This window comes from Phascolarctos cinereus, unplaced genomic scaffold (assembly GCF_003287225.1).
Source record: "Phascolarctos cinereus isolate Bilbo 61053 unplaced genomic scaffold, phaCin_HiC Scaffold_5;HRSCAF=322, whole genome shotgun sequence".
Lineage (NCBI taxonomy): Eukaryota > Metazoa > Chordata > Mammalia > Diprotodontia > Phascolarctidae > Phascolarctos > Phascolarctos cinereus.
Window position 1 is genome coordinate 461233696 of NW_027555958.1, and position 24038 is coordinate 461257733.

At 42.1% G+C, this 24038-nt stretch overlaps 1 protein-coding gene across 3 annotated transcripts in view; it reads right to left on the minus strand.

Moving 5' to 3' along the window:
* CUNH1orf87 (chromosome unknown C1orf87 homolog) overlaps positions 1 to 24038 on the minus strand; it is a 61413-nt gene that overhangs the window by 2164 nt on the left and 35211 nt on the right. For all 3 annotated transcript variants that reach the window (XM_020993162.2, XM_020993164.2, XM_020993155.2), the window contains 4 exons: positions 22785 to 22882; positions 17495 to 17565; positions 12770 to 12849; positions 5602 to 5809 (listed from right to left, as the gene is read on the minus strand). In XM_020993162.2, coding sequence (XP_020848821.1) covers positions 5602 to 5809; positions 12770 to 12849; positions 17495 to 17565; positions 22785 to 22882 — 457 coding nt within the window. The remainder of the gene's footprint in view (positions 1 to 5601; positions 5810 to 12769; positions 12850 to 17494; positions 17566 to 22784; positions 22883 to 24038) is intronic.

Here is a 24038-nt window from a genome sequence, read left to right on the forward strand (position 1 = left end):
TAGAAACGAAGGCTGTGGGAAGATGAATGACTTCCCCAGGGTAATGCAGCAAGGGTATGAGACAAGATTCAAACTTCAGTCTCCCTGATAGCTGAGCCAGCGCTCTATCCAATGCACCGCCAAGCTGTATTTGCCATTGTTCCCAGAACTGGCCCTGCTACCGGCTCACCTCTCTGTAAATGATTTCCCATCTATTAGCCTCAGGTTCCTGTATGTGCTTTATGTTTGATTTTCCAAGATTCCATCTCCAACTCTGACAATTTCTCTTCCTAGGTCTCTCTAAGCTCTGACATTCTATATCCTTAGGACCCTTCCAATCCTCATATTCTTTGTTCTGGGTTCCCTTCCAGTGCTGACATTCTACATTCTAACGTTCCATCTCCTAAGGTCCCTGCAGCTTCAACATTTTATCTTCTAATGCACATACCATCGTGGACATTTTGTATCTAAAGATCCCTTCCAGCTCTGACAGTCTACGCTCCAATAGTCTACATTCTGAGTGCACTTACAGCTGCAGCATTCTGTGTTCTATGATTTAAAGAGTCTCCAAACTTTATTGCTAGGAAATTCATCCTGATGTCAAACTAAAAATGCCATCAGCTGAAATGTGTGCCCATTCCAATCTATCATGTCATGAGTGGACTCCCCAAACAGCTGCTCACCACAATCCTTCAATCTCTCATCAGGTGGTAAAGTCCATCTTCTTCTGCCTTTCTCCTTCCCCCATTTCTTCAATGAAAACACACACAAACACCAACAAGAAGCCAGGAGGACTTTCCATGTATCCTTCAGAGAGCCAGCCATGGCAACACGCCCACCACCTCCTCAAAGGAAAGAATAATCTGTTTGCCCAACATCACCTACTTTCTTCAGTTTATCACAGTAATCATTCACATCAGTCCAAAGGGACCTTCCATGCTGTGTGTGTGTCAATCCCAGGGACTGCTTCAATGTGCTTGCACACAGAGGGTGCCAAATAAACATTTATGCCCTGTGCATACTTCTTCTGAACTCAGGCATGTGCTGAACCTTTTCTTGAACCTCAGGGAGCATAGCTATTTGCAAAAGGGAGAAATATAGGTCTGGTGTAGTGGCGGGAGCCTTGGAGCTATAGGTAAGATGCTCAGGTCCAAAGCCTTACCCTACATTCACCAGCTGCATTACCTTTGGCATGTGACTTCCCTTCTGCATTTATAAAATCAGTCATTGGACCCAATGAGATCTAAGGTATATTCTAGCTTCAAAAGCGTAAGTGGCAATACCCCTCCAAGGTCTAACATTCTAGGTTTCAAGGAGCCTTCCAACTCAAACACTGTGAAGTCTTCTCCAGCTCGGTACTCTAAGATGTTATGTTCTAGGCCAACATCTTATGTTCTGAGGTCCTTTCCAGCTCCAATATTCTATGCTCTGAAATTCTCTGTTGTAAGGCCCTTTCCAGCTCTGATACTCTACACTCAAGGTCACTCACTCATTCTTATTCTAACATTCTCTGTTCTAAGGCCCCTTCCAGCTGTGATATTCTACACTCAAGGTCACACATATTCTTATTCTAACATTCTATGTCCTACTGTCCCTTTTACCTCTACGTTCTAAGATTTTTTTTTGTTCCAAGGTCCTTCCCTGCTCCACTTTAAGTCCCAATGTCTTTCCGTAGCTCTAATATTCTATGCTCTAAGGTTCTTCCCAGTTCTAACAACATATGTCTTTAGGTCCCTTCCACCTGTGAAAGTCTACATTCCAAGGTCCCTTTCGGCTTTAATATTTGTGTGTTCTAATGACCCTTCTAGATCAACCATTCTAAGGTCCTTCTGAGCTTTGATGATATCGGTTCTAAGGTTCCTTCCATCACTAGGACTCTAAGCCCTACTCCCGTGTTCAGTGTTCTAAGGTCTGTAGCCACTCCATGATTTTGTAACATAGTCCTCCTCCTGCTATGAGGCTGTGGTTGCTTCCTAAGAGTTTGTGGTCAATGAGTCAGCCAACATGCTGACCTCGGTCAATCCTCATTTTTCATTAAAAGTTGCCTCAGACGTTCCCATCTCTTGCTGACCTATTCTTTGGCTGTAGTAACTCTCCACATTTCATGGAAACAGGGAAAACAGACATAAATAATGAATAGGTCATAGGGAAAGCATTTCAAATCTACTCTTTTAATTTATTTACATCCATCATCTACCAGGGTCAACAAAACTCCATAGAGAACTTATTTCTTTAGAAACTCCACAAGAATGAGGCCCAAGGCTGGGGAGAAATAGATCAGTGACTGAGGCTACAGCCATCAGCAGTAATTGAATTTTGAGGTTGTTTTTTTTTAATGTGTCTCTATCTATTTATACACATATATTATTTAATTAAATACAAGTATATTTTTTTGTATACATTTGTATATTGAATTAAATGTACATGTAATTTCTATATACATACATGTATTTCTATATGTTCATATAAATCTATACATGTGGATACACATACATACAATATGTGTATATATAATTATATAGATGTATATATATATATACATATATATATACATATACAAATATATCTGTATTCATACACTTAAATATGTATGTGTGTAGATACATATGTATATATGTGGGAGTCACAAAGGTAGACAGGGACAGAATTAGGATTAGAAAGCACCAGGGTCTCCCGAGGTCCAGGCCAGAGTGATTTGTAAAGATATGCCAAGAAGCTGGGTGAAATACCTTGCTGAAATCCTGATATAACATGATGTCCTCAGCACTTTCCTAATCTAAATCACTTCAGAAACCTATCAAAGTGAACAGTGAAACTTGGACATGATTGTGAGCCTACCCTATTATTTCAATATGGCCAGAGTCTTTAAAAATGTTTATTGGGGGTAGGAATTAAAGGGAGACACACTAGGTAAGCCTCAACCATCTCCCCACACACACTCATGCAGCCCTAGCAATCTGGCCTCTGACCTCACCACTCAACTGAATCCACTCTCTCAAAGGTCAGCCATGACAGTGGAATTGCTGAATCCAATGGCCCCTTCTCAGACCTCCTTGACCTTTCTTCAGCACTCAATGCTTTCGCTACACTAGCTCCACCTTTGGCTTCTCTCTGTGTTCTCCTCTGACCACTTTCAACCACTCCCTCTCGGTTTCCTGAACTGGTTCATTCATTCATTTGCTTCATCTTCCCCCCACGCCTCCCCAAGCATGTGTACTACTGAGATAGTAAGGTAAAAGACAGAGTGCTGGCCTCTGAGTCACAAAGATTGGGTCCAAATCTTGACTCAAATATTTATCAGTCAGGTGACCTTGGTAGGTCACATACCCTTTCACAGTCTTTGTTTCCTTATGAACTGGGAAGAATGATAATGCCAACTTCACCCTGTGTGAGGTCCAACATAATAAAGCACTTTATACATAAATGTGTACCACTATTATTCTTCTTCTTAAACATTCCCCTATTCCCCGTAATAATCTCTTCTGTGGGAGGCAATATGGCATAGTAGAAAAATGCAGAGCATGGAGGCTGAGCACCCAGGCTCAAATCCCCTCTCTGTCTCCTGTCTGTGTGACCTTGGACAAGTCATTATATTTGCGTGGTTCTCAGTTTCCTCATCTGTTAAATGAAGAGATTGGACTAGATATCCTCAGAGGTCTTTTCTAGATTTAAGTCTAGGATCCTAGGCTGACCTGGATTTGAATCCTGGAAAAGATGGTCTCTCAAGTTCCTTCCACCTCTTTGACCCTATTTATCTTGTCTGCTCTGATGAGTTCCATTATCACCTCCAAGCGGATGACTCCTAGGTTCATTATACTTTCTAACTTCTTCCCTGAGCTTTAGTTCACATCTGGAACTGCCTTTTTGGCATTTCTACCAAGACATCCCACAAGTAACTCAAACCTGGTATGTCCAAAATTCCACTCCATATCGCCTTCAACTCAACCTACTCATCCTTCTTATCACGGTGAGGTAGTCAGTGGGGCACCAGATTTGGAGACAGGAAGATCAGGGTTTAAATCCTGCACCAGATATTTACAGTATCTATGACTCTGCACCAGGCAGCATCCAGAATGTCCAGTCCCCTATGTAGCATGCAAGCTACTTGAGGGCAGGAATCACTTTATTTATTCCCACAGCTTAACACAGTACAGTGCCTTTCACAATGCTGATGCATAATAATTATTTCTTATATTGAGAAATGAATGTATAAGTTTGCACAAATTCCTACACCTCAGAGGCAGCTAGGTGGTGTAGTGAATAGAGTACCAGCCCTGGAGTCAGGGGGACCTGAGTTCAAACCCAGCCTCAGAAACTTCACACTTACTAGCTGTGTGACTGGGGAAAGCCACTTAACCCCCATTGCCTTGCAAAAAAAAAATCCTTTCTGGCCTCTGTTTTCTTATGGGTAAAATAAGTGGTTTTTGGTCTCTACCAACTCTAAGGTCCTTTGAAGAGCTACTATTCTATGTTCTAAAGTCTGGATCCCCTTCTAGCATGATAATTCTATGCTTTAAGTTCTAAACTTTTATGTTCTAAGGTCTCCTCCAGCTCTAGCTTTTATGTTCTAATACCCCAGCTGGCTCTAACATTCTATGTTCTAACATTCCATGTCATAAGGTCTTTTCCACTATATTCTTTGCACTAACATTCTATGTTTGAAGGTCCCTTTTATCTCTAACATTCTTTACCTTATGTTCTACAGTTACCTCTAGCTCCAAAATTGTATGTTCTAACATTTTACATCCTAAGGCCCCTTCCCTCTTGAACATTCTATGTTCTATGTTCTAACATTCTATTCCTAAAGTCCTCTCCAGCTTGAGCCTCCCATGTTCTATGTTCTACAGTATATCCCAGGTCTAACACTCTCTATGGTCTCTACCAGCTCTGAGACTGTTCTGGAGTCTCTGAAGAGCTGTAACATTGTAGTTTCCAGGGTCCCTTCCCATTTTGACATCCATTCTACATTCTAATGGTGCCTTCCAGCCATACCTTTCTGTGTTCTACAGTACAGGTGGCTGTATGCAATGACTTTCAATGCCTGAGCCCCAACTAAAGCTTGGAAGTCTTGTAATGGGTCCAGCATAGTTTGCTATGCTGATGGCATTTATTTTAATGGAATTTTATTTGTAGGAATCCTCCCTTGCATTTGATTAAAGGTTTGCTCTTTTTGAAATACTCCTACATTTGAATAAAAGGAAGCAGCCAGGTGACTGCTGGACATGGAGTCAGAAAGACCTGAGTTGAGTACAAATCCCGCCTCAGGTAATTCCTAGCTGTGTGACTCTGAGCAGGTCACTTAATCTCACTCAGTTTCCTCATCTCTAAAATGGGTAGAATAACAGTACCTCCCTCCCAGGGATATTGTGAGGATCAGTTGAAATAGCATATATACAAAGCTCTGCAAACATTAAAGTGCTATAAAAATGATAAATAATAAATAAAGAAAGAAAGAAAGAAAGAAATTATGAAGAGTATTCATGAATAGTATCATAAGCAAGTTGTAAATAAATAATGTCATGAATAACAACAAATCTTTCCCGTGTTCCTGAGCCTGCCAGATACCATCAAGGGGCCTGACTGCCCAGGGAGAGGGGGGCTTACTCCAACATAGTCTTTCACCTGTATTGTTCACATCGCACAAGTAGAGGGCGTTTTCCAGCTTTCGGAAGCGGTCCATCCATGTCTCCCTTTGGACCTCCTCGTTCCTCAGCTGGCTCAGATATGGCTGTGAGGCTGGTTGGATCTTCCTGCTGGCCTCGCTCCGCTTGGAGGCCCTTGTCTCAGGAGCAGGGTTTGCAGGGGGTGGCTCCCTGTCTTCTGTGTGTTTCTAGCAACAAAAACCAAACAGTTTTATGACAATAAGATAGCAATGCAGACAATCCCAAGGTTCCTTGGCAGAAGAATGGGCCACCCAGACATCAGGAACTGGGAGAAGTTTATGCTTCCCAAGCCAGGGAGGCCACATTTCAGGTCCTCAGTTCTGAAGGATGGTGCCTGTCAATGCCTGCTGGATAGGAATGACTCTGGTGAAGGATTTTGACATGAAATTCAACAAGGAAGGTCACTCTTCTGTCTTTAGCTCAGTCCTGGAGTGGGGGGGCTTGCTGGGGAGTCACAAAAAGTGTACTGGAGGGACAGCTAGGTGGCACAATGAATAGAGCACCAGCCCTGGAGTCAGGAGGACCTGAGTTCAAATCTGTCCTCAGACACTTGCTAGCTGTGTGACCCTGGGCAAGTCACTGAGTCCCAATTGCCTCAAAAAAAGAAGTATACTAGAAATGGGGAAGTCTGCAGTCTGGGCTCTGGACATGATTTAACTGAGACTGATCTGGCTTTATATTAATGTGGTCCAAAGAGGGGTAATGACCAGTGGAGTGCTTAGCATGAGTCCTAATGAGTGAACAGCAGTCAGTTGGCCTTGGGCCCAAGGTGCCCACATTGAGTGGCACTCTCTTAGCTCACTCCCGGTGCATGCTTCCTCCCATCTTCCAGATCCCTTCCCCTAACTCAGCCCTCAGGTAACTATAGCCGAAGCTTATCCTGTGCCCTCTGGCCTGTCCTTGGCAATAGCAGCCTTGTCCTGGGCAGCCTCTTTCAAGGACATGTTTGCAGTCATACCCTCGTGCATGCCCTCCACAAGCATCCAGTCAGAAGATTAGAGATTTGAAGCTGGAAATGACTTCTTAGCCTCCTAGTCTGACTCTCTCATTTACCATATGGGGAAACTGAGGTCCAGAGATAGGGAGTCACTTGCCTAAAATTGCTTGTCCTCCAGGAAGCCTTCTGCAGCCCCTCTTCATTCTAGTGCCTCCCCTCTCTGACTTCCTATTTATCCTACACACAGCTTGTTTGTACATATCTGTTCGCTTGTTTTCTCCTCCATCAGAACATACACTTCTGGTGCAGGGAATGCCTTTTGCCTCTTTTGTATCCTCAGGTTTAGCACACTTCATGGTACATAGTAGGCACTTAATTTATTTAATTTTTTTAATTGACTGATATGAGTAGAGACAGAGCTAGGCTTCAAAGTTAGGTCCTTGTTCTTTCCCCATATTCTCCTCAAGCCCTTCAGGAGCGTGGAAACCTTTCACAGTACCCTAGACCATACTTGTCACCCCCTGGTAGATCCATCCTGACCACCTGCCTCTCTCCTCTGTTTTGACTTTAGGAACATGAACTTCTTGAGAGCATGGTTGGTGTTTCTGCTTTTCTTTGTGTGCTTAGAACATGCTTATTGACTGATTGACACTTCCCTAAATTGGAAAGATAGTTCTACAGAGAATCCAGCCCTTGAAATGAGCTGTTGAGTATAGGTACTGAGTCTTCCATAAAAGCCTAGTATTGAGGACTGGCCTGCTCAACCAGACCTTCTTAACCTTTGGGCCTGCCTTTAAAAGAATGACAATTATTTCAATAAAACTTTGTAATGCTATGTATTTTATATAATGTACTTAAAACATTATTCTGAGAAGGAAGGATACTTAGGCTTAACCAGAGGGGTTTGGGATACACAAAAAGGTCAAGAATTCCTACTCTGAGGAGAGACATTACTATATAATGGAGAAAGTCAGATTTGGGGTCAGCTGATCTAGGTTAAAATCTTCACTCTACTACTTACTACCTATGAGACACTAAGAAAGTCATTTCCCTTCTCTTGGGTTTGGTTTCCTCTTCTGTAAAAATGAGGGGACTGGGATAGTTCCAAATCCCTTGACCCTATGAAACTGTGTCCTTTGAGATGAACTGAAGGAAATTGGAAGGGTTAGCCTGGAGAAGAGAACACTATGGGGAACATGGTAATTGTCTTCAAATATTTGAAAAGCTGATACGGGGAAGAAGGCTTGGACTTGGTCAGCCTGGCCCCAGGGGCAGGAGCGCTGGGAGGATGTTATAGAGAGGTGGATTTTGGCTGGGAAAAAAGGGGGGAGGGGAATCTTCCCAACTTTCTAATGTTATGAGTTCCTTGTTAACAAGGGTGTGCTATACTCAACTGCAAACCAATTTTTCACAAAAGGCTAAGTGGGAAAAAAACTTAAAAATTAATATTGCCAGTGGCAAAAATGGAGGCTGGTGTGAACTGTAAGTAGTGAATGCTTATGTTGCTACGATGGAATTCCTTTGCTGGGGCTGACAGGTTCCAGCTGACATTTTGGGGAACCCCAGGGCACTTCTGGGGCCCCACATGCCCATCAGGGGTTGCTCCTCTGCTCAGGACTGTCTAGGGCTCCCTACTCTGGCAGGCAGGTAACATGCATTTAAGGCTTACTAAGTGCCAGACACTGAGGATACAAGAAAAAAAAAAAAAGGAAAACAGTTTCTGTCCTCAAAGAGCTTACAATTCCTCACTTGTAAAATGGAGGCCTTGGCTTAGAACCATTGAAACTATAGATGTCTTCTTAGGCCCCTCCTGGTTGGAAATCCTGTGATTTAAAACTAACAAAAGCTGACATTTTCTGTATCTCTGAGAAGTCAGTCAATCGGTCCATGAGCATTTCCTAAGTTGTAGCTGTTCAGTCATATCTAATTCTTTAGGGTTTTCTTGCTGGTGATACTAGAGGGGTTTGCCATTGCCTTTTCCAGATTATTTTACAAATGAAGAAACTGAGGCAAAGAGGGTTAACTGACCAGCCCAGAATCACAGCTTGTAAGTGAGTGAGGCAGGATTTGAACTCAGGAAGTCTTCCTGATTCCAGGCCTGGCGTTCTCTCCCCTGTGCCATCTAGCTGCCCTATAAGTACCTGCTACCAATCCCAGGCACTGTGCTAAGCTAAGGATATAAAGAAAAGGAAAAAACAGTTCCTGTCCTCAGAGAGCTCACATTCTAATAGGGAAGACAAGAGACAAATAACTAGTTACTTACAAACAAAGATATAGATATGCATACACACATATGTACAGGATACATATATGTATGGATATGTTTTTATATGTAAATACACGTGTGTATACATATATACAATATATCAATATATGTGTATATGTATGTGTGTATATGTATATAGACATGCACATATATTATGTATCTATATTCATATTTACATGGAAGGTGACCTCAGGGGAAAAGCATTACTGTAATCCCAATGGGGGTGCTAAGGAGAGGCCTCCTGCCAGAGGTCATCCTTAAAGGTTATTTGGAGTAACCCCTATCTGAAAAGGCATTTAAGTATCCCTGAGAGGTGGCTTCTGAACACTTCTAATGAGGGAGGGTAGGTCTGCCGATCTGGCTGCTGAGGTCCTGTGGGGAACCTCTGAGCTCCCCAAGCAGCCCCATTCCCTTCTGGGACAGCTCTCATGATAGGAAGGTTTTTTTCTTTACCTCAAGACTTGGTGAAAAGTACCTCTCTTCAAGGAGTTTCTTTTTAACGGGGAAGACAACATGCATATAAATTGGTACATAGAAGATAAATTCAGAATATATGGAAGGTGGCCCTATAATAAAGAATTTCCCCATCCCCCTTAACGCTACCGCCTTCCTTCTGCTTATTTCCTCTAGTTTTTCCTCTTTAGAGTTGTTCGCACATTGCCTCCCCCTTTAGACTTGAGGGCAGGGACTGTCCTTTTCTCTGCTAACCCTAACCATCCCTGTCACTTATCCCAGTGCTTGGCACATAGTAGGGGCTTACCAAATGCTATTTGACAGACCAACAAACTGATTTTATCTGTCTTTTTAAGGTTTGTAAAACCCTTTATACCATTATCTCATCTGATCCTCACAATAACCCACTGACACCAGGAAGATGATAATCCCTGTTTTGTAAACTGAGGCTTTGAGAGGATAAGAGAGCAGTTTAGGAGCCTGGTGTCTTCCACATCAGATTGTAAATCCTTGAGGGCAGGGCTGTCTGGTTCAACACTATCATTCTATAGATGGGGAAACTTAGGCCCAGGGAAGTTACCTTACTTGCTTAAGGTCACACAGGCAACATAAGATACTTCTTCTTTTTAGGTCTAAAGGGAAGAATGTGGGACAGTGGGTAGAAATTGCAATGAATCAAAATTAGACTTGATTTCAGGAAAAACAAACAACCCCCTCCCCTCTAAATATTTAAAACTTGGAGTTATTCATAAATGAGATGGATTTCCTTGGGAGGCAGGGTGTCTAAATCTCAGTTTGATCACCTCTAATATGAGGGCTTGGGGTTAGTTTAAGAGCGAGGTCAGAGAAAACTCCTAACAATTGTATCTAAGTGCAATAAGTTCTAGCAGAATGTGGTGGGTCTGGGACTCGGTTTCCTCATCCGCAAAAAGAGGAGATTAGGACTTCAGTGAATGGCTTTGATTGGAAACTGGAATTTCTCATCAGGAATGTTCACAAAGGAATTCATGTCCAAGTACAGCTGGACTAGAGGGAGTCTCAGGTTTCTGCCAACTGTAAAATCCTGTGATTCTGTAACTTACTGATCTCCAAGGTCTCTGAGCTTGATATCCTAGGCTAGTAGAATGAATGCAGTCAGGTGATCTGTGTGGCTTTGGGCAACGTATCACTTACCATCTCCAGGCCTCAGTTTCCTTTCAAAAAGGAATTGTTTCATTTTTTTTTGTCTGTATGGCTCGTGCCCAGTACAGTGGCTGGCACTGAAACCCATGCTTGCTGATGGTTGATCTGTAAAATGAGGGGGCTAATCTAAAATGAAGGACCATTAAGTGCTGAGGTCCCTTCCAGCCCTGGTTTAACCCACCAATGATACAAAGCCAAGGATTTGCATGCTCAACTGGAGTTTTCTTATTAGATACAGGGGAAGCCACTTGTCCCCATCCCCTGCCTCACCTCTTTCTCTAAAGAAGGGAGATGAGGACCTGCCCATAATACTCTGTTGTCAGAGAGACTGGAAAGAAAAGAGGCAAGCATTTTTCCCAAACAGACTTAACACTCCCTTGCAAAAGCATTTGCTGTTGTTTCTTGGAGAAAGTGAGAGAGAGAGAGAGAGAGAGAGAGAGAGAGAGAGAGAGAGAGAGAGAGAGAGAGAGAGAGGAGAGAGAGAGAACCCTGCCAAAATGGGTACTACTTTCTAAAATATTTTAACTATGAAGTGTGTGAAGAGGCCTTCCTTTACTTGAAGATGAATGATGTTCTACTCTGAGGGTATTAAACATGCCAGCCACACTCAGTCTGTTCTTTACCTCTGTTTGCATTCCTCTCCCCAGGAGAGAGTAGCTCCAGATATTAGAGGGGCTTTTAAATGCTGGCCCAAAACTTGGGTCCTTTATCAAAGGGCCCATTACATTCTTAAGGGTGACACGTGGGTGAAAAAGGTCTCCTTGCTCCTTAGGAAGATGGACTTCTGATGTTAAAAGAGACCTCATAACCACTCTTTATTTTGACAGGAGTCTGTGTATTATTCATGCACTTCCACAGAAAGCAGACAAACTCCAAAGCTGGAGAATAGGCCCAGGTCCCTTGGGGGGAGGTTGTAAGGGAGTATGATGAGGGGGGTTAGAATGGTCTGAGATTCCTCGGGGCAATGAAGCAAGCCAGTGACAAGCCTTTACCTACAAGTTACACCCAAAGGAAATTAGACCCAGAAGTTCTGTCCCTTGTCTCTTATCTTGGCCTTGGAAACTCCTGGAGCAAAAGGATTTTGGTGACAGAAAAGGAGAGCTTTGGGTGGTCCTAAAATGTACCAGGCAACATGGTTTCACATAAAGAACATCCATTGTGTACTATGAAGCTCCAGGCTCACCTGACTTCCTTGTTTCAGCTGTATGACCTTGGACTTTTTAGTTCAGTTCTTTAGGTTTTAGTAGCCTCATTCCATAAAATGTAGATGCCCTTCTAAGTTCTAAATATTAGTTCTGTTTAATATTGTAAGAGGAAAAGCACAGGACCAGGAGCTGAAAGATCTGGATTCTATTTAATACGAACAAGTCTCTTGTAGTAGTAATGGCAGTGGCGGTCTTGATGATAACGTAGCAGCAGCAGCAGTAGTAGTGCTGGTAGTAGTCTTTTGCCTCTTTTTGTATCCCTAGCATTTAGCACAGTGCCTGGCAGATAATAGGCACTTAATCAATGTTTATTGATTGATTATAGGGGTGGTGGTGGTGAGGGTGGTAGTAATAATAATGGTGATGGTGATGATGATGATGATGATATTATTTAGAAAGTGCTTCAAGGTTTGCAAAATGCTTTGTATATGCATTATCGTCTTTGATCTACACAACATAGTTCTTGGTTTGCATTATAGAGCCCTTCTCAACCTACCTGTTGAGAAGTCCTGTCACACTTACTTCCTTGTGCCCACTTCAATCCAGTCACAATGGCCATTTCCTCAAGCATGATAATCCATTTCCCACCTTCACACCATTGTACTAGCTGTCCTCTGTACCTTAGAGGCACACCTTCCTCACCTCTGCCACTTTGAATTCCTCTGCTTCCTTCAAAGCTCAGCTCAAGGGTCTCCTTCTATAGGAAGCCTCATCTCACCAGTGGTTAGTTCCTTCCCCCAGCTTCAGTTTCCTCTTTTATAAAATGGGAATAATGATTCTAACTCTTTCTATTCCTGTAGGAATAATAAATAACTTCAATTCAACTAAAAAAAATTATTAAGCACCTATTAGGTTCAAGTCACCATGCTAGGCCCTGGGGACCAGATGAAAAACAAAAACAGTCTCTACCCTCAGAGTGTTTCCATTCTATTGAGGGATGGTATATAGATTGAATAAAATAATAAGTGCTAAAGTATTTAGGCAATGTAAAGAGTCACTGAAATGTGGCATTACAATTACTGTTATTTTTGAATGACTGACTCAAAAACCCCTAGCCCTGGTCCTGACCCCCACAGAAACTTACAAGGTTCTCAGTCGGGCTTTCAGTCTTCTCTGAACCTCTAACAGCCAAAACAGTAGATGGAACTTCCTCTTTCTTTGTTCCTAATAATAAAAATTAAAAAAAAAAAGAAAACAATATAACAATTCACATGTCAAGAACACATGAAGATGCAAACGTGATTCCTGGACTTGTCATTTCACTGGTATAGCAACCTCCTAGGGAAGAAACCACCCGGTCTTAGAGAGCTGCCTAAGGCACTGAGTGGTTAAGCCAGTAACTCAGAGTCACACAGTCAATGTGTATCAGAGATGGGATGTGAACTACAGTACTGCTAACTCCAAGGCTGGCTCTGTCTCCACTTTGCAGCACTGCCTCTTCAAGGCTAAAAAATGAGTAGAAAAAGCAAACAGGAGCATGGGGAGAATTTCTTTCAGTCTCAGTAAGAAGAAAACCAAAATGATTTAATTTACCTGGTTTGGGTCACAAGGCAGTAATGCATTATTATTATAAGGTAAAGAGCCTTGAGTTGGGAGGGAGTGAGGACCCAGTGGTGATAGTCCTGGATCTGTCACTGGCTTACTATGAGGTCTGAGGCAAACCTTCCTGAGCCACATTTTTCTCTCCTCTGTAAAATGGTCATGGACGTAAGGGCTGGGGAAGGGATGAGTATAATTATATTAGTACTACTGATGTCCTTGTGCTGTTGGGAGCGTCTTGAAGAAATCCAAATCCCTTATTCTTACCTTCACCCCCATACCAACTTTTCTCTTTCCTAGGTCAAATCCTCACTTACTTCCATTGATTCTCCTATGACATGGTTCCCCTACTCTTTTGCTGTCCTGAATACCCTAATTCCTGGACACATTGCAGTATGTGGGAAGCCAGACACAAGGCTTTTTTTTTTTCCCCTTCATTTTGTCTTTTACCCCATCCTAAACACATAGGTTATCCCAAAGCTGATTGGGCCAATACCTAATGATTCCAGGGGGCTGGCCAACCCAATCCAGATGTTAGAAATAAACTTGAAGAACAAGGGGGTTCATGCAGAATTTATCAGCTTAAAAGGTAGGATTAGTAACACACACACACACACACAAACACACACAAACAAGATTTGGGGAGATCAGAGTTGAATCACCAGCAGCTAGGGGACAACACAGGACATAGAGCAGTGGACCTGGAGTCATGAAGAACTGCCAGCTTTAGACACTTAATAATTGTCCAAAATAATATATGTGAAGCATGTCGCAAACCTTAAAATTCTGTATGAATGGTAATTATCATCATCATCATTAACAAAATGTGATGCTGACTGAATTGTGGGATCGCTAACTTAAGATCTGAAGGAACCATAACAGATATGGTACAGAGGAGACAACGATGGGCTTTGAGTCAGGGAGACTTGGGTGTAAGTCTCATTTTAGATACTTGTTAGTTGCGAGGCATCCCACTCCTCTGAACCTGTCTCCTCCTCTGTAGAGTGGGAATAATAACACCTGTGTTACCTTTGTCACAGGATAGTTAGACACAGGAAATGAGCTAAGGCCTGTAAAGCCCTGTTCAACTTTAGAGTATGATAACAACAACAGCATAACAATAATAGTGATGATGGCGATGATGATGACTATTGTTATAATTATTGCTGTTGATTATATTATTATTTTTAAGGAAGTTGCAGAGACAGTATTGCAAATCACGGTCAGCTGGCTGAATTCAGTGCTCCTTCCACTAGCTCTCAGTTGCACCCTCTATAAAATGAGGGGGTGGGCTAGTTCAGGAGTCATCTGTGAACTTGTCTTTATTACGTTTTTGATAGCTGTATTTCAGCATACTTGTAATTCTTTGTGCTGCATTCTATACATTTTAAAGCATTCTGAGAAGTGGGCCATAGACTTCACTGGACTGCCAAAGGGGTCCAGGACAAAAACAGGGCTTAGATTCCTTGAGCTAAATGCACTAAGATTTTGCCCCTTCACATGGCCTGTGTTGAATATCACAGGATTTTTGTAAAACCCCTAAATTATAAAATCCACAGCTATGACTGTAATTGCCTGAGAAGCAGGCAGTAAGTAGGGGTTGTGGAGATGTAGACCTCAGCTCCCATGAAGACCAGTTCTTTCTTTGTCTTCTGCTGCTCTCGGGGCTGCTGGTTGGCACCCTTTCAATTGACGGTGAGAAGCAGCCTGGCTCAGCTGACTTTCTTGTACACTGTGATAAAGTGATCACTGCGGCAGTGTGACTGCAATCATCAGAGAGGAGATTTTCTGGGAAATGAGCTCCTGAGCATTTCTGGGCAGAGCCAGATTGTCTCACACTGCCTGACTTGCTCCCCAAAGTATAATGCATAGAATTATTGAGAGCCTCAGAGACGGGCACTAAGAGTCAATCAGTCAGTCAATGAGCATCTATTAAGTACTTGCAACATGCCACATACTCTGCTAAATGTTGGGAATATCAAAAAAGGTTAAAAATATATTGTTTCCACCCTCAAGAAACTCCCATTCTAAAGAGGGAGACGACACGCAAACAACTATGTACATACAAGATGTAAACAGAGCAAGTGGAAGGAAATCTCAGAGGGAAGACACTACCAGCAAGTGGTGGTGGGGAAGACCTGGAAAGGTCTCCTGCAGAAGGTGGCCTTTGAGCTGGGTCCCGAAAGAAGCTGGGAGGTGGCGACAAGGATGGAGGCTATTCTGGGCAACAGGGGCAGCCCGTGAAAAGGCATAGCATTGTGAGTTGATTGACAAAAACCAAGAGGACCAATGTCATTAGATTATGGAGTACATGGGGGGCAATAAGGTAGAAGAAGGCTGACAAGGTAATGAGGCCAGGTTCTGAAGGGCTGAACAGAAGAGTTTTCTATATGGTCCTGGAGGTAAGGGGAGGCCACTGGGGTTTATTGAGTGGGGAGGTCAGATCTGCCAAGGAAGATCATTTTGGCAGCTGAGTAGATGATGAACTGGAACTGCAAGAGACTTGAGACCAGGGACCTGCCTGCAGGCTATTGTGATAGTCCAGCGTTCAATCACGTCTGACTCTTGGTAACAGCATTTGGGGTTTTCTGGGCAAAGATACTAGAAGGGTTTGCCATTTTCTTCCTCAGCTTATCTTACAGATGGGGAAACTGAGGCAAACAGGGTTAAGTGACTTGCCCAGGGTCACACAATTAGTACGTGTCTGAGGACAGATCTGAACTCAGGAAGATGATTCTCCCTGACTCCAGGCCCGGCGCTCTATGTCGCCTAGATGCCCTGTGGCGATGAAGTTAGAAGGCAGAAATATGAGAGCATGCAGTAGTTGCTCTAGGCGGCATCATATAGTGAAACGAGGAATGGAGTTGGAGTAAGAGGACATAGATTCAAATCTCACCTTCGGTTCCTTTTTCCTTGAGTGACCTTGGGCAAGTCATTTAACTTTCTGGGGCCTCAGTTTCCTTTTAGGTAAAATGTATGGGGGAGGGTTGAGCTAGATGGCCTCTGAGACCCCTTTTAACTCTACATCTAGGATCTAATCCAAGTACTGCATCCTCTCCCCTTCCCTCTCTCCCTCCACACTTTCCCTTTCTTTCTCTGTGACCTCATCAGTTCACATGGACTTAATTGGTTTCTCTCTGTAGTTGAATCACAGACCAATACATACAAGCCCAGTCTCTCCCTTGAGCTTTATTTAGTCCCACATCACAAACAGCTGTATGCCCCAGAGAAATCTTAGGCTCTGCACATCTAAAGCAGAATTCACTGTCTCTCCTCCCTCCCCTCCCATCTCCCCAGGAGACAATGCCTGCACATAGTAGGTGACTAATAAATGCTTTTGACTTGACACATTGTGGGTGCTTAATAAATTCATGTTGTTAGAACGATTAACTCCCATCTACTTCCTTACATTGAGTTTCAGCTAGCATGCCTCATGCTATCCAATCTGAGTAGCAGACTTCTTTCTTTTTCCATCTTCCTCTTTTCCCTAAAATAGCTAATCCAACTCACTCTGTTGCTGTTAGCATTTCCTGCCAGGCTCAGCTCATTCTGCTCTTCAGAGCTCCTGATGTTATTCTTCCAGAAAGACAGCACACTTGTGCATTTATCCCCAGATACTTGCCCTTGCTTCTGTGCCTTCAAGGGTCTCTTCAAAACCTAAGCTGGTCGGTAAATTCACTGAGTATGCATATTCATCTCTTTAGACAACTCTCCCTTTTTCTCTTCCATGGAATTATTTCTCTGAGTCTTCAGAATTCCATTCCTAAGTGATTTCCATCGTTCATAAGCTGACCTTCTTGAAGAATTTTTGTCTATAGAATGATACCTATTCCCTCTCTTCACCCTTTGAAATCTACTCCTTTCAAATTGTGAATGTATGACATGGTTTTTCTCTCCTCTTTCATAAATTTCTGTATCTAAGGATTATAGATTTCAATCTGGATGCCATCTTAGAGGTCATTCATCCAATACCTCATTTTACAGAAGAGAATATTTAGACCCAGGGAGAGAGAAAGGACTTACCCAAGGTCACACTAGTAGAACTGGAAGAACTGGAACCCAGGTCCTCCATCTCCAAATTTCCCCCATTTCACATCATGTCTGCTTTAGCAGCCAAGCCCTCCTTGCTGGTCAGAATCAGATCCAGGTTATCATAGGCTTTCTAATCATCTCATTTACCTTTTGAGGCATAATTAAACTAGGTGCTTTGGAGGGGCTGGCTTATCATGTCTTCCAGATATGATCTAGGCAATAAAACCAGGGTACTGACCTGCAGCTTTGGGCAAAGGAGAAGCCTCGTCCAAGGAAGCTTTGATCAAGAACTCCATCAATTTTTGCCATCTGTGCAGGAAGAAAAACAGAGTGACTGAAAGGAAAGTTCCTTTTGGGCTGAAATAATGACCAATAAAATTACCAGAGGCAAGAATTTAAAACCAGAGAAAATAATCCAAATCAAAGAATTTGCTAGAGAAAAAAAAATCATTCATTCGTTCATTCAAACAATTATAAAGCCCTATTATGTGGTATTTCTGGGCCCTTCTAAGATCTCTTTAAACTCTGCAATTCTTTGTTAAGAACAATTCCCCTTATCTACAAATCTCCTTATCTAGCAACCCTATGGAAAATGGAGAAGGGTTAGTGTGATAAGACTTATTCTTCTTAAAGCCATGTTCTTACTTTGTGATCATTGCTTCCACATTTTACTGTTCCCTAACAAGTCTTTTAATCACTCAATCCAGGTTTTGTCCCATACCCTTCTAACCTAACACATCCCCAACTTTGTCAACTTGAAAAACTAACATGCTTTCTGTTTCCATTAAAGACTTGTTAATCTAAGCACCTAATGTTTCCTCTGTCTTCAAAAATCATCCTGCTTGCTCTTGGCATTAGAATAACAGGCATTTTCTACCCATCACATTCAGAATAAGAGGCCAGATGTGCCTGCAAAATCCTACTTGTGGCTGCCAGGCAACTGCACTCATTGCTCTGAAATGTTAAAGATGTCAGCACATTAGTTTTATTATCCAAAGTCTCTCTGCCTCTCACGTCATCCCCATATACTCTGACTTTCAGGCTGTAGCAGTTATCTATAGCCTTTATTTATTCCAAAGAAATGATCAAATTGTACCACTGCTTCTTTAATCCCCTTCTTCCCTAAACTCCTATTTACTGCAAAAACATCCTTCTTCCTTCCCAAGCACTGAGATTCCATTGGTGTGTGTGTCCCCTCCACCACTTCTCTATGACATGGGTCCCTACCTCTCTGCACCTTAATAGACAGTTTTTTGGGTTTCTGTGGCTAAACATATTCATAGATCATGGATATGTCACAGAAGGCCATCTAGTTCAACCCCCTCATATTGAAGATAAGGAAACTGAATTCCAGAGAATTAAAGTCATACATTAAATGGCAGAGCTGAGTTTCAAACTCAGGTTTAATGACTTAGTTCAGGTCTTGTTCCCCTATACCTCATTCACAATGTGGTGGTCATCTTCCTGGATATTAGGCTCTCTAAACTTAGCTAGACTGGTCTTTTGACAATAGCCACTCAGCCTTGTATGAGTCTGTAAAGTATATCCAGCTTGGAAAGACATAGGAGAAATGTTCTCAATAGGCATTATCTTTTAACAATAGAGGGTCCTCTCAACCAACAGATTAGAAAAAAAAAAAGGTAGGGGGAGGGGAACAAATATGGAAACAGTCAATGTTGGAGGGGCTAGGAAAAAACAGGCACAATGGTATTCTATTAGTGGATTTATGATCTGGGCCAAGCATTCTGGAAAGCAATTTAAAACTAGGCAAAGAATGTAACTCACGTGTCTGTATTCTTTGACCCAGAGAGGCCAGTGTTAGGCATATACTTCCAAGTATGTAGAAGACCAAAAGGCAATTCACAATTATACCAAAATATTCATAGTAGCACTTATTTTTTGGTGGTAAAGAAATGGAAATAAGGAAGGTGACTATTGTTTGAGGAATGGATAAATCTTAGGGCCTCGAGTCAGAAAGACTCATCATCTTGAGTTCAAATCTTGCATCAGAAACTGATTCGCTGTATCAAATCACTTTTGCCTGTTTGTCTCAGTTTCCTCATTTGTAAAATGAGCTGGAGAAGGAAATAACAAATTACTCCAGTATCTCTGCCAAGAAAATCCCAAACGGGGTTATAAAGAGTCAGGCGTGACTGAAACAATTCAACAACAGTAAAACATTGCTGTCCATTAATATAGTTAAATACTATCGTGCTACAAGAACATATAAACAATAATAATAGCATTTACGTAGTACTTAAAGATTTGCAATGTGTTTTCAAAATGTTATCTTGTTCTATCCTCCCAACAAATGTGGGAGGCAAGTGGTAATAATAATTATTAAAAAATTATTAATAATAATAGCACCTAAAGTGTTGAATATAGGGAAGTTTGGGAAAACTTATGTGACCTGATACAAAGCAAAATAAGTGAAACCAGAAAGAAAAAAGTATACTTAAGGATTGAAACAATATAAATAGAAGGAAAAATAAATACTACCAAAAAAAAAAAACCTGAACCAAGTATAATTATAATGACCTAGCTTGGTCACAAAGAAGAGATGGGAAAATGCATATCCTTCCTCTTTTTGCCGAGATGGGAACTATGATGTAACATTGCATATATTATAAGTCTTAGTTGATTTGTGAATTAGTTTTGCCAAACCACTATGGTTTTTTTTGTCTCTTTTTTTCTTTTTGTTACAAGGGAGAAGGATATATTTGAAAATTAAGATGATGTAACAACAAAAAATAATAAAAATTATTATTATTGGCTCTATCTTTTATTTTATAATTTATATTATGCATCCGTTATTTTAAAGAACAACTCAGGGTCACATTTTTATAATGAGGCACCAAAGTATGACTTTAGTGGAAATTGCACAACAGACAAATAGAAATCTAATTTTGGCTCCAATCCGCCCAACCTGAGCTCATCTTACAGAAAGGCAATTCTGAGGGGGAGATCTGATGAGTCCAATCCACTCTGTCTCTTGTGAAATCTCCCACTGTGGCAGCCACTCACTCAATTCTCTCCTCATTTGTGAATAAGGGAAGAACAAAAGAAGTCATTGTTTAAAAAAAATCCTGCAGTAAACGGGGGCAGAGAACATAGCTTCCTTCACCAGCTCTTCCAGGGAGACAGTTTCAGACGGGGTGGGGAGGAGCTCCTTCTCTTTGGTGAGGTGGGGGCTAATCCCGCATCACCCTAATCCTTCCTGATGTCTTATTGATTTTAAGGATATTTAATCAGGAAGTGGCTCCAAGCTGGAATCCTGCTAATTACCCAGCAGCCGCTTTCCAAACAGGCACCCGATTGGACAGAGGATTAATGGAAAATATGCCCTAAAATAGGGATTCATGAATCTCACTCCTGAAATGTGTGTCTATATTGTATTTTTAATCTCTTAAAGACATAAGGCTGAATATAAAACCCTTGACAAAATGGGTTTATGTCAATACGAAGCTTTAGCTAGTGGCTGGATATGGGTGGAAGAGATTTATCTCATAGGGGAGTAATTCCCTCCTGAAGGTCACTGTCATGACGTCCTTGGCTATCCTAGAGAGTAAGGACAGAGAAATCTAGAGTTCCAGGCACTCCCCAGCAATTTGGATCAAAAAAAAAAGTGGGCGGAAGCACACAGTCACTGAAATAGTACAGTGGAAGCCTACCTCCCTTATTACTTTCTGAGTTTCTATCCTTCATCAGAAGACTAGCTCTCCCCTCCACTCTCTCTTCCATCAAAGGCTTATTTTGAATGACCAACCCATACTATTTTTCAGGGGTGGGGGAGAGGTATGCTAACCTATTCCATCACCTAGCTCTCCCTCCCTCCACCTGCAAAATTGATGTGGACACAATCAAAGAAGGGAAGGGAGGCAGATGAAAGAGATGAGCCCAAACCACCTTGATTTCAAAGGGCTATTAGAGTCAGGGGTGAGGCTAATGCCTACCTGATTCTCAGGACTGCTCTTCCCTCCCAAGGAACAGAGGAAGGGTGGAAACAGCTCACATCAAACACTGCTCTTGCTCTTGGCAACTCTAAAGAGAATGTAAGGGAAGGCCTGGTGATCTCACTCCCTGCTTAGGCAGCCCCATTAGGTCGTGGTTTTCAGAGGTGGTCTTTGAATTCTCTTTTTCACCTTCTACAAACTTCCTCACTCTGATCTCTTTGTTTCTAAGGTCATGGAATCACCCCAGATACCCACAGACAAAACCAGATTCCTTTGATTCAAGCCACACTTGGGCTTAATCTAATTAGATGCAATTTAATAGGGATGATTGGGAAGTCACATACTTGGGTTAAAAAAAAAATCGGCATCACAAATATAAGATGAGACAAACATGGCTCAGTTGTGGGATCTGGTTTTCTTTCTTTTTTCTTTAATAAAGACGGAATGAACGAATGAAAAGCACTTATTGAGCACTTATTATGTGACAAGAACAGGGCTGAGCACTGGTAAGAAAATATGAAAGCCAGTCAATGATTACAGAGAGCTCATGTTCCAATAGGGAAAGATGACACACAGAGCATCTGGAGACCCTAGTAGACACCAGGCTCAACGGGAATCAACAATGTAATATGGCACTTGGCATTTATTAAGCGCCTACTATGTATCAGGCACGTGCTGAGTTCTGTGGGTACAAAGAAATGTTGAGGGCCAGGGAGATGGCAGCACTACTGTTCATACCATACCTGGCCTACTGTGTGCTCCTAAGGGGAGGCATTGCTTCATTTCAGTTTGTTTCTCTAGACCACATTTTAGGAAGAATATTGATAAGTTGGAGACAGTCCAGAGGAGGATGCCCCTCGTATTGAAGGGTCTCAAGCCACCTGAGGATGAGTTGTAAGAGGGGGGATGCTCAGCCTGGAGAGAATTGTGGGGAACAAGGGAGTTGTCTTCAGGGATCAGAAGATCTCTGGTGTGAAAGAGAGACTGCCTTGCTTGGCTTGGCCCAGAGGACAAAACAAAGAACAATAGAATATGTTGCAAAAGAGAAAACTTACAATATGGTTAGAGAGTGGGGCCTGGAGTCAGAAAGACCTGAATTCAAATCTGGCCTCAGAACACTAGCTGTGTCACCCTGGGTAGGTCACTTAACCTCTGTCTGCCTCAGTTTCCTCATCAGTAAAAATGGGATAATAACAGCACCTACTTCCCAGGGTGTGGTGGGGATTAAACAACATATTAGTTGTGAAGTGCTTCACAAACCCTAAAGCTCTACAGGAATGTTACTTACAAGTGTTTCCTGTTAGGTGAAGTCTTTCCTGATTCCTCACCCCACCTGCCAGTTGTTAACAGCCTCTCCACTCAATATTACTGTGAATTTTCTAGTTATTTGTCACACATTGTGTCTCCTCCATAGAATGTAAACTCCTTGAGGGCAGAGCAATTTCATCTTTTTGCTTTTGTATTCCTAACACCTGGCATAGCGCTTTGACCATAGAAGGCACTCAAGAAATGCTTATTCAATGAATTAATACACGGGCTTCAGCTACAGTCTGTTTGGATTGAGAATCAACTTACTTGATTTCATCTTGTACATTCAAATCCTGGTGGCTACACAAAGCCCCCATCAGTGAAGGGGACAGACTGAGTCCATGTTGCTCACAAATAGCCTTGACCTGAAAATCAGGAAGTATTTTAAGTTTGGACAGGATGAACACAATCCCTTCTATTCTCCCATCCCCTCCGCCACTAACCCATACCTTCCAAGGTGAAGAGGTGTTCTAGGGCAGCCACTGTCTCCCCCCTAAGCAACAATCCCTGTGCCTTCTTCCCCAAGCCATCAGGGCACCATTTACCATGGAGGGCCCTTGAAGGAATGGATAATAGGAGCTCAAAGTCTTTGATTAAGGTGTTTGCATTTATATAGTCACCATCAAGTCACTGTACTGACTGGGGTGAGTGAAAAAGCACAGCCTTGGAGTCCTTGGACACAGAGAAGGAAGACTATGGAAATTTACTTCACTGAATTTCAAAGATTTTGCAACACATGGTATTCAATTACCCATAGAGATAAACCCAACCTAGAAGGCTAATTCATTCACTCATGTATTCATTCATTCACTAACCACTTATCGAATGCCTACTCTGTGCAAAGTATTTTGCTAGATGCCGAATCTTCAAAGAGAAATAGGAGAAGCTGTAATAGAGTAATGTAATAAAGGAGATATAAAATACACACAAATTGTTAGGAGGCAGAAAAGAGAGGAGCCCCATATCTTCCATTTTGTGGCAAGAGTGACTGCATCTTTAAACTGGCTTCCATTTCAATGGAAAATAAGTAGCCACATTCATACCACTCCAACTCTGCATTTATTTTTGCTCTTTCCTGAGTCCTATGTGATGCTAGCCCTAGAGTAAAACAAAGATGCCTCACTGGTCCTTTTGATATAATTGGCAAGCTTTGGACCTTCACCAGGGTCAACTCAGACTGCTCCCCATTTCTCTGTCTCTGTCTTTGTCTCTCTGACTCTATATCTCTGTGTCTCTGTCTGCGTTTCTCTCTCTCTGTCTGTCTGTCTCTGTCTCTCAGTGTGTGTGTGTGTGTGTGTGTGTGTGTATGCGTGTGTGTATGTATGTCTGTAAGAAATTGTAGGAATTTATTTGACCTTTGAGAGAAGAAAGGTATCAATTAACTGATCTCTCCCTGCCTCAGCCCATAATAGAAATAAAGCTTCTCTTTCTGATTTGTCTCCCAAATTACACACCATGCTCATTTTTTTCATGGCAAGAAAGATCATGGTGATTGCAGAGGAGTGGTCTAGGCAAATGGCA